Source organism: Larimichthys crocea, chromosome XIII (assembly GCF_000972845.2).
Source record: "Larimichthys crocea isolate SSNF chromosome XIII, L_crocea_2.0, whole genome shotgun sequence".
NCBI classification, from domain to species: Eukaryota; Metazoa; Chordata; class Actinopteri; family Sciaenidae; genus Larimichthys; species Larimichthys crocea.
This window is the reverse complement of record NC_040023.1, coordinates 14,948,646-14,959,945: the sequence shown is the minus strand read 5'-3', so window position 1 is coordinate 14,959,945 and position 11,300 is coordinate 14,948,646. Positions and strand designations below refer to the sequence as shown.

General features: G+C 46.6%; 1 protein-coding gene across 3 annotated transcripts in view; it reads left to right on the top strand.

The window, feature by feature from the left end:
• The window catches only part of grin2db (glutamate receptor, ionotropic, N-methyl D-aspartate 2D, b), a 45,518-nt gene extending 34,335 nt beyond the window's left edge, over positions 1 to 11,183 (top strand). For all 3 annotated transcript variants that reach the window (XM_027286440.1, XM_027286442.1, XM_027286441.1), the window contains exons 15-16: positions 3,805 to 4,040; positions 4,850 to 11,183. In XM_027286440.1, the coding sequence (XP_027142241.1) occupies positions 3,805 to 4,040; positions 4,850 to 8,044 (3,431 nt within the window). In that variant the 3' untranslated portion in view covers positions 8,045 to 11,183. The remainder of the gene's footprint in view (positions 1 to 3,804; positions 4,041 to 4,849) is intronic.
• The last annotated feature ends 117 nt before the right edge of the window (positions 11,184 to 11,300 follow it).

The following is an 11,300-nucleotide window of genomic DNA, read 5'->3' as shown; positions in this document are numbered from 1 at the left end:
AAAAAAAAAAAAAAAAAAAACATCATCACAACTTGTGTGGTGACAGATTTAGCTGACACTGACACAGACAGTGAGGAAGTGTGAGGGAGAAGAAAAAAAAAACCCAAAGAGAAACACCTGAAAATACCCTGAACGTGAGACGTGGAAAGGCTGAACTGGAGCAAAATGAAATACAGAAAACAGATTAGATAATTGAATAATTGATAGCTAGGGGAGCATTATTAGTATGCCGTTTGTCTGCTGCACACACTCGTGTCTTGGATTAATCCATGAGAGGATGATTCCATGTTGACAGAGAGAATCTGTTTTTAGCAGTAGTTGTCAGTACACTAATGCTTGATTGTCATTTTACACAGTCCACCACACACATTTATTGTCTCAATCGGATGTTGCTTGTTTGGCTTTGGCTCGTATTTTAAATCAGCTTTGCTTATGGCATGGCGGACAAAGCCCTTTAGCTGTTTCTGGCACACAGACGCTTTAGCTGCTTACACACCGATAATGCCAATTTGGTGCCAAGATCTATCAAATAAGACTGGCGTCTGGAGCTGAATAGTTGGACCTGGGAAAGGATGTGTGTGTGTGTGTGCAAGAAAAAGAGAGAGCTTAGACAGCCTTGACATGCTATGTTTGGTGTTTCTTTTAATTCTTGGGATATGCCCTTGTACCCGGTTCTGTTCTGTGTAGCAAAAACTCTGAACATCAGCTGTGTATGTGGGATGGATCTAGTTACGGGGTGGCGTTGAATGCTGAGGGTTCTAGTTGTAGGCAGGCATTATTGGACTGGATTACTACGGAAGAGGATTAGTTTGTTTGGATGTGGTGTTGAGGGAAGTGGGGTGGGGGGAGGGGGGTGCTCACACTCAGCATGCCCTCAAAGGCTGCATCTCAACAATCGCCCTGCGGCTCAAGGACTCGGCATCACACCTTCAACCAGGCTAAATCATGTCACAGTGTTACATCATTATTGTACCCTGCCGTGTTGAGTCATATCATTTTACAACTGCATTAGAGGATAGAGGGACACTAGAGAAGTCTGCCATGGCTTTGTCAACCCTTGCGAGTGTACTGTTCTCCTTGTTACTGCCTCTGGTGATCCATACCACAGCTTTAAGAGATGCTCCATTGATCTCACTGCAACTTGTTTCCTGATAAAGGCAAAACTGCTGAGTAGCAAGATTACCTTTTCTCGCTCTTATTAGATCCACTTCTATTTCTTGCATAGTATCAGGATTTTGATTCCAAGAATATATTATTCAGTGACTAGATTTTTTTTTTTTTTTTTTTAAAGCAAGAAGTTGGATTTGCAGCTCTTGGCTGGCATGGTGTTTTTTTTTCAGAAATCTTGCAATAAATGCTGAGAGGTTTGTCATGTTGTGATAAAAGCACAGGATTATACGGGTCATGCTTTACTGCTCAACAACTGTGAGGCTCAGCGTCTCTGGACATGTCTGGCATCATGCCGCATCTGGCACTGCAAAATAATTTAAAAAATGCATGCCGGTAGTTGCACATTCACATATGCACGCACGCACAACACACATGAAGATACACAAGTACAGTTTCCTTTATTAAATAATGCCTTTGTGGTGCATGCCAGCTCTGTGTTAGTAGTGTGTGCCAGCTCTACCCGACCTGACCTGCCAGGAGCGACAGAGGTGGAGTATGGATTTGACACACCTGTCAGATTTGGCAGGCATGAGCTGGCTGCGACTGAGCGGTAGAGACAACTGCTATCACAAAGGTCTAAGGAAGGAAAGAAACAGGCACAGTGAGTAAGAGTCAGATTGTGAAAGACGGAGATGAAGAAGCAGCAAGATGAATCACCGGAAGTCAAATGGCAGGAAAGCCAGGAGATGAGACTTAGAGCTTAGAGAAAGGATTCGACTGGGGCTTGTGAAGTGGAAGATAGACATGAGACTACCTGTTTATCTGTACCCTTCACTAAGACACTTGCTGTTTTCGCATCAGGCACCTGTTTGGACACACAGCTGCGACTGAAGGTCAATGACACCGATAAATCCTCTTCAGTGTCGCTGTACTCTGAAGTTTAAAACACACCTTTCTGTCTTGGAATGTGCATATGAGTGAATCTGAGACAGGGAGTTGTTACCTGAGTCTGCCAGTGGGCTGCAGTAGCTCTGTGTCCATCTGTTGCTGTAGCTGGAGGCCCCAGCTGATTGGCTAATGATGTTCTACAGGAGACACATTAGCCAGATCACACAGATGACTGAGCCGGCTTCATCTAAGCTATGCAAGCACAGCTAATGATGGCACAAATGAAAAGGCTCAAGCTCGAGTTTTTCGCAGAGCAGAGCAGTGCTGGGAGTGAATGCATGACTTGTCAGCTTTTCAACCCTGCTTTAGCCTTTTGACTTGAAATACTTCAGAGAGTGTAATATGCAGTAAAATGCAACCTTCAGACCTGGTTATTGCAGCTGCGCCCATCCTGCCATTGCTATTAGTGTAAGAGAAGCTCCCATTATTGAGAGTTCTGTTGGAGAATACACCTCTTTAATTCCATTATGAATCATACGCTGCATCTTCTGGCTGTCCATCACTATGGTTACACCAGCAACCCCCGCAGCCAATCACGGGTTTAACAGGGCAGCTTGGATTCATTAGGCCAGTGAGATAATAAATGAAAAGGGTAGTGGGTGAAGTGGTCTTGCTTGGTTCCTGGTAGGTTAACAGATGGGAATCTTGAGTCCCCCCAGAGCTTACCACCTTGATGGAGATTCTGACCATCCCTCCACCACAATTAAATGATTATGATCTTCTCCTTCTACCTCTGTCTCTGTTCCTTCCTATCGGTTCTCCCTCTCTCTTCACATTTTTCCCTCTTTTTCTCTCCTCTCATCCTCTTCAAGCTGAGGAGTGTTCCCGCTGTTTGTCATAATGACACAATCTCAGCCTCTCGTCTTCCATCTCTGCTTCCCTTGTACCAGCTCTCTCTAAGTCGCTCTGTCTCTGTGTCTGTCTCATTTCCCCTGACGCGTCCGTGGACGGAGAAAGAATTCCTCTCCCTCTCACTCTCTTTATAAAATATTCTTCCCAACTCTCTCATTACCTCTCTCCCTCTCTTCCATGCTTGTTCACCCTATCCAACCACCTCACTGTGGCTCCTGGTCTCCCTGTCCTCCTCCTCTCCTCATTTACTCTGGGTTACAATGTTGAGATTAGGTTGTCTGTGCCATTTTACTTCTCAGTGCTGCTTCATTGTTTTGGACTCTCTCTCTCTGCCTCAGTCTCCTTCCTCTTTGTTACTTTGGACACAGTGCTGCTGTTTGTATTACTGACCCTTGACCTTGACGAGTCACCTTGGATAATGGGAAAACAGCAAACAGTACTGTAGACTTGTAGTTTAGTGCTTATTAGCCTTTCTGTCTCCCTGTGTATCCTATCTATCTATCTATCTATCTATCTATCTATCTATCTATCTATCTATCTGTCTGTCTGTCTGTCTGTCTGTCTGTCTGTCTGTCTGTCTGTCTATCTATCTATCTATCGTATCTGTCTGTCTCTCTGTCTGTTCTTGAAATAAACCCAAGTCTTCCAGTCTTAATTCTTTTCGTATCCAACATGATCCCTTCTCTCATCTCTTATCCCCTTTATGTCTAGTCTTGTCCTGTTTTACTTTCTTTTTTTGGGTGTGCATTTCGCACCGCCTCCTCTCCTCCCCTCCTTTTCTCTCTTTTCTTTCCTCCTCTCCACTTTTACCCCCTTTTAACCTTATCCATTTCCCTTTTCCTATTTCTCTTCCTCATCCTTTGCCCATCCCCCCTTTACCCATACCCTTTCCAGATGAAATTGAGATGCTGGAGCGCCTCTGGCTGTCCGGTATCTGCCATAATGACAAAATTGAGGTGATGAGCAGTAAACTGGATATTGACAACATGGCTGGGGTCTTCTACATGTTGCTAGTGGCTATGGGTCTCAGTCTGCTGGTGTTTGCCTGGGAACACTTGGTCTACTGGAAGCTGCGACACTGCATGGCCACCAGTTCTGGCAAATTGGACTTTCTCCTGGCAATCAGCAGGGTAAGTGTTTTTGTCTGTGTTTTTCTGTACTAGCACACTCAGTGTTTTACTGTTATTGCAGATATTCTGGCCATATTTTAATGCCACATTTCCACAGATAATCTTTTAACTTTACCTATTTAATTTATCTGACTTAGTGTGTAACTGTGCATGTAACCGTATGCACACACGTATGTTGTATGCCCTTATCTGTTACTCAGTGTGAGTGTTAGAAAGTGTGAGGTCTGAGGTCAATTCAATCTCGCTCAGTCAATTCGGGAGATTAATTGAAATTCAATTCTGCTCACACCCTGGATATCCTGTTCCTTTGACAGTGACCTTGACAGAACCAGCCAACAACCATATGCATGTGATTATTATAGCTTCACTGATGATAATTTCTCCTTTTTCACCACTGTGGTTGTAATTTATTCATTTATGTATGCAATTTCATTAACCAAACAATACACAAATGTACTATAAATAAGAATGGATGTTTATCTGAAAAATAGCAATCTTGCATTTCTTTTGAAAAATGGAACTTATTTGGATTGTAGTCTTATGATTTCCATTTTCATCTCCCCCCCTCCTCTCTGTCCCTCATGTACATACGGTAATACAATGTCAATTGTACACGTGCCGCATATGCAGCTGCCTACTGAAACTGTACACATCTGTGTTGTTACATTATTCGCCAATACATTTCTGCACCTTTATCTCCAAGGCAACATCTATTAATTTCATTTTCCATCAGAGGAAATACTGTTTCATTTGATGTTATTCTTCAAATGAACTGAGTCTTTGTTTCTGATTTGTGCTCTTTTTCTCAGGGCATGTATAGCTGCTGTAGCTTCGAGGATGAAACAGCACCAGGCGGCTCTAAATCTTTGCCTACTCATCACCATACTGCAATGGTTACAGTCCCATCCCAGCCACACGTTGTCTCAACGTCTATGACCAATGCAGCCATTGCCATGGCGCAACAGCAGCAACCACCGCAACAGCAGCAACCACAGCCCGTCTACAAAACACCTCTACCGGGCTCTCCTCCCACCGTGGTGCATTCTGGGACAGCACTGGGTCCCTCTAACACACCAATTGCTGGTGCACCCCTCCCTTGCTCCACCTTCCTGCCCCGGCCAGACCGCAGACTGGCTGTGGTGGATCGCTGGAGGCTGCCCAAATCTGCTACAGCCACCAACCCACTGGCTGTAAGGGGGACCATTACTGACATGGGACCCTTTGCTCAGAAAGTCCCACCAAACTGGGCTTCAACTGCTGGAGGGGGTGGGGGACTTGATGGTTATAAGAGATACTATGGTCCCATTGACCCTGAGGGACTGGGGCCCTGCATGGAGCAGCAGGCAGGGTCCCAGACCCCCAAGACTATGCCCAGGGGCCACCCCCAGCCTCCTCCAGCCAGTGTGGCCTTCTACTCAGAGAAGGGCATGGACCACGGGGTCGGGAAGAGGGTGGTGGGAGGTGGCAGCGGAGGTCAGGGGAAAGGGGCCGTTAAACCTCTGGGCACTCCCAGACTGCCTTCTAAGAGTCAGGCCCCTCTGCCTCCTACACCCCCGCTGCCACACCCCTCTCCCCCTCTCCCCTCATCCTTCTGGAGGAAGCGCAGGCCTAAGAAGCCCAAAGAGCCTGGAGGGCCACTATACGAGAACATTCTGCCCCTGGGGCGGAGGGGAGGAGCACGTGATGGAGTGAGGGAGGGAGGAGGGAGGAGGGCACGCCCCCTCTCTCCCCCGCTCTCACTTCCAGTGCCAGTACCCCTCAGCCCCTCTTACACTCCTCCTTCTCCCTCTGCATCCTTGCACTATACGTCCTCGTCCTCTTCGTCGACCACCTCATCTACGTCCACGTCCTCATCTGCCTCATCTTCTCGCTCCACCTCTCCCACCTACTCGTACAGCTCCTCCAGGAGTACACGGGACAGGACTGGAGGAATAGATGGTGAAGATGATGATGACGATGAGGAGACAGAAGAGTCAAGCCTCCTCCTTGGCAGGGGGAGGGAGAGGGAACGCTCAATCATTCGGCCTCGTTCCCTCAGCCACGGGCGCCTGCCACCCCCTATACCCCCTAGAAAACCACGCACATCCTGGGGTGACAGAGAAAGGGAACGGGAAAGGGAGAGAGGGGGAAGCCAACTGTCTCAGCTCCAAGAGTGGTGGGCAAGCTGGAGCGAGAGAGAGAGGAGTGGAGCAGGTGGGGATACTGAGAGGCAAAAAAGGGAAAAGAAGAGGAGGAAAGAAAAGGAGAAAGAGAAGAAGAAAAAGAAAAAGAACAAAAAGAGGAAAAAGAGGGAAGAAAGGGAAAGAGAGCGAGAGAGGGAAAGGAAGCGGCGAAAGGTGAAAAAGAAGAAGAAGAAGGCACTTAAGACAAAGAAAAGGAAGAAATCAACTGGGGGGAGACGCTCTGAGCCAGAGGAGGGGGATGTAGAGCCAGAGAGGGAAGGAGAGGCAGAAGGAGAAAGAGAAGGAGGAATACAAGACTACTCTTCCTTCTCTGCCCAGTATCGGAGCTCATTTGGGGAGAAAGGGCGGGATTCATGGGAAGGAGAGAGGGAGAGAGTTAGGAGAGAGGGAGGAGACGAGGGCAATGACAGGGATCAGGAGGACAGCAGCAGAATCAGGGAAAAGCGTCCCAAATCCTCACGCTCTCATTCAAGACATCATACCCCCAGTAAGCGCTACCCTAACCTCAACAAACTCCCTGCATCTGTCAAATTTTGGGTAAACGGAAGAGGAGATGATTCTAATACTCCTCCAACATCCCTGCACCCACTCCTTCCATCCTCCAAGCGGAGAAGAAGTGGAGGGATGGACAGAGAAGACAGTGGTAGACTTGGAGAGCGGCGTCCTTTGTTAATGCATTATGAAAAAGAGAAAGCACAGACAAGAGAAGGGCTGTCTTTCCACGAGTGGGACTCTGAGGATGACGAGGATGATGATGATGATGAGGAAGAAGAAGAGAGAGAGAGAGTGAGGGATGACAGGGGGAGGAGAGTAGGTAGGGGGGCGGTGTCTGAATCAGAGAGGGACAGGGCCAGGGCAGAGGACAGTTATTCAGACGAGGGCTCATCAGGGGAGTTTGGCCGTTTTGAAAGATACTGGGAAGGAGGTGCAGGGGGAAGCGGCACAGGAATAGGGGGCATAGGTGGAGGAGGGTGGTTCTTTGGCACTTACCCCTCCAGAGAGAAAGGGGGCAGTATCAACAGTCGGGATGATTCTTTACTAGGAACAAGGGCTGAGGGATGGATAGGAACTGATTTCTGGGGTTCAGGGCCAGGAGTAGGTTGGGGATCAGGGGGAGGCAGTGGAGGGCTCGGCACACAATGGCCACCACCCCCAGCAGCCTTCCCTCCTCCTAGAAGATACTGGTCTATGGACAAGATCCCTGTGAAGGGAGAGAAAAAATGGAAGAGTGGAGGGGGCAAGAGCAAGGGGCGAGCTAGGGACAGAGGGGAAGAAGCAGGACGGGCCACCATGTGTTCCTGTAGCCTTTACCCCCAACCCCATCCTTACCCACATCCTCACAGCCGCTCGCACACCTCCCACTCCAAGAGAGCAGCCACGGCGCTTTCCCATAGCCAGGAAGAGCTTCTCCCCCACTGCCACAGCTTCAGCGGAGGTTCTCGCCCCAAGCCTCTGCCCCCCAAACCAGATCCCAGTCAGGCCAAATCAGGCAGCCAATCTAACCTCAGCCTCAGCACACAACCCACAGACCATCCACCCCAACCCTCGCCGTCGCCACCACAGCCGTCCATGTCTCCCACCTCCCTCCCGATGCCCATCCCGCCTCCGCCCTCCTCATCCTCTGTCTCACCACCAGCAGGGGTAGGGATGGTGGGCCAGGGCCAGGCTCAGGCTTCGGCCAGTGCCAAACTCCAGTATCAGAGACTGCGCTCGGTGCCACAGCCACGGAGGTTCTACTCCCCCCACCTGCCACTCAAAGCCAAGAGCCTGTGCTCACGCAGAGGGTCGGCCCACTTCTCCAGCCTGGAGAGCGAGGTATGACAGGGGGAAAGGAGAGAGGGAGACGTGGGAGCGAGCACCACTGCTATTGAGAACCATGGTGCCATGGCAGCTGGAGCCAGGGATAACACCAGAGATATGGCTGCCTTGGCCACCATAGGTAATCAATTAGCGACCATCACTGCGGGAACTAATATGGACAGTAGTTCTACTGCCAACACTACTCTGTGTGAGAGCAACGCCATCGCCACCCGCTCCATTGTACGCGTTCTAGTGAGGGCGACAGTGAGACGGCACACCAGGGTGAGCTACATCCGTTTGGATGGTTCCCAAGACGACGTGAGTGAAGGCGAGACTGCATTACCGGGGACTGCAGCTCCTGAACTTCTTCTCCGCTCTGAATTGAGCTTTGTGATGTCATCTTCGGTTCTCGTCCCCTCCCCGAGTCACAACTATGGATAAGAGTAGTCTCAAATCTGTGAGTAATGATGTCATATTTGTACACACAGACACACACATGCACGAGTACACGCACACGCACAGACACACACAGATAATATGCTCAAAACGTCTCCCTCCCTCTGGCTTTGAGAATACACCTCGGTGGGATATGGAGAGACCCACCCTCTCCCAAAAGAGACCAGCGTTTGGGCAATAGACTCTGGCTCCATGTCCTCTTTGGCTGTTGGCTTTTGAACTGGATTGGTGGACTGCTTCTTGGTGTTGGAGAGACTGCCCCCTCTTCTTCCCTTTTGTAAATCAGTTGATATGAAAAGCAATGCAGTCAGCTCTGTCATGCACTCTGTCTGCCTGATCACCTTTCACTGGACAGTGAGGACAGTGCTGTTTATTTGCCCACAGTGACCTCATGACACCATCAGACCCATCTAGCTCTACCCCAGGACCATCTACGTGATGTCATGTTTTACTAGAAACCCTTTTAACCAATCAAATTGAACAGGAACCACTTCTCCTCCTCCCTGTTGGAGCTTGTCATGCCACCTCTGGTCCAACCAGAGCTCGAACACAGTTGAGTATCAAAGTATTTGAACAACAAACTGAACTTTAAAAGAGAAATAACAATAAGAACAAAAAAGACATGTAGCAGATTTTCTTTTATGTCTGTCTTTTATTTTCTTTCTTACTCAGACTTTTCTCCCCATGCCCTCTTTTTTATTCTATCAATATATTTCTCTCACTGTGTTAGTGTTTTAATAAAGAGGAGGCTGGATGTGGCTAGTATTGGAAGTGGGAATGATTCAATAGCAGTGCCAAATTTCCACTCAAGAGCTTTTAAGCAAGATTGGTTTTCAAGTAATTTGTTTTCATAGATAAAGCCCCATCTTTTCTTTCCACATGTGAACAACGCATAATTCTCCATCATGAAAGTGGATCAAGGAGATGATTGGTGCAATATCTGTAATTGGCACTAGATGGCTGCATAATATTCAAATAAGCTTTGGAGACAATTGTGCAGGAGGCTTCTGGTGAGTTTGATAATTGTAGCTGCATGATGTAGAGCAGGGGGTGTGCAGCTATGAACTTTATTATTTTTATGAAAGTGGCCAGTTAAGATTTATTCAGATAAAGTAAAAGGGGGTTGAAACCAAGTGCAGTGTATTGTAAAAGCTCTCTTAGGATATTATTGTATTTCACTACTTTACTGTACCTTGGCAGGGTTTGTAGATGATGGATTATATGAAGCACAATTCTTCATTGTATTTTTCAGACATGCGTGCCACAGTTGTAACTGCACAATATACAGGTAACATATTAATAACTATTCACTTGATGTTAACTCATGTTGCTATTATGAACAGTACAATTCACTGTAACCAAGGTTCAAATCACAAAGTACCACAGATGCTTATGCTGAGGAAATGAGCTTGTATTTTGTTTCCTTTTGCCAAATAAGACTGAACGATATACTGTGAATGTTTTGAGTTCCAATTTGAGGTGCATATACAAAAGACAATAGACCTGCAGTCAGTAATAACTCCTGTTATCAAGATTATCAGATGACTGTTTGACTTTGAGCAATATTCCCACCTTCAATGTGACAGGGATGCAATGGCACATCTGTTTGCATCTGAGACATTGTAATTGTTTTTCCTCTAGTTTAAAATGAGATCATTTGTTTCAGCCAGAGTCAGATGTTCCACTTCTTCACTGATTTTCTTATAGGTGGAATAGGTTTTATCTAATTGGGTCAGATTGTGATTGTAAGAAATGAGTTAAAGCCCACAGCACCTGGCTCCGGCTGACCAATATGAATACAAAATGCTACGTGTTCAAGAGAGAGAGAGAGGGAGAGTAGTGAACGCTAGCACTAGCCATCTACTGTGTAAACTGTGCCAATGTTGCCAACATTGCAATGCATACACTCCATTTTCATAAGGTCAACATATCCACCTCATTTCTCACACTAAGACCAGCCACAGCCCAGCTCTTCTTCTATTGTAGTTGAATGTAGCTTTGACATGATGTAGCAAAAGAACACCTACTTTTAGACTTTGTAGCTTTTTGGATGCTGTTGATAATGGCTAGAAGGAGGGGGAGGGGGGGTTGACCTGCTATGTGAGGGACTGTGGGCGTTGTGTTTGTGCATGTTGTCACAGATCGAAGGGTTAGTCGACCTTCTCAATTCCCCTTTTAACTCCTTTTGCCTTTCAATGAGGGCAGACTGTACCTTTTATCTGCACATGGATTGCTTTTTTTTCTAGGTCTGCGTGGGGCAATTTTTTGAAACAATCTGTCTTTGTTTTTAGAGAAATGCTTTTGCCGTTTCCCATCCTTTGGAAAGCCCCAGAATCATTGCATGTTTAGCTGAATGAAATCTCAAAGATTTGTGGTGGGAGGGTTGTGTAGTTCAATTGTAGCAAAATGCTTAGGACCCAGGGCAGCCACCTTTCAGGTAGTGAGGTAGTAAGCTCTCTCTACTCTGCACCCAACAGCGGAAAACCACGACAACAGTTTGACTGCTTCCTGTGTAATAGAACACAGTCATTTTCAACCAATCAACAGGGCTTAAACCTGGTATGTCATTGAGCATTATTGATTTCTATTGAGGCGCTAATACTTAAGTCTGTGACTGCATGAACAGAAGTGACTCTTAAAAACCCTCTGGCTTATTTTGTTGTTTTTTTTCTATTTTATTTTATGCTGAGAAAAAAGAATATATTAAAATATACTATGTTTTTGAGAATGTACCATGTTATACTGTGATTTAACTGAGATATTTTATTGTATTCAATTATCATTTGAATTCTATCATTTATCTATAAAGAAATATATATGT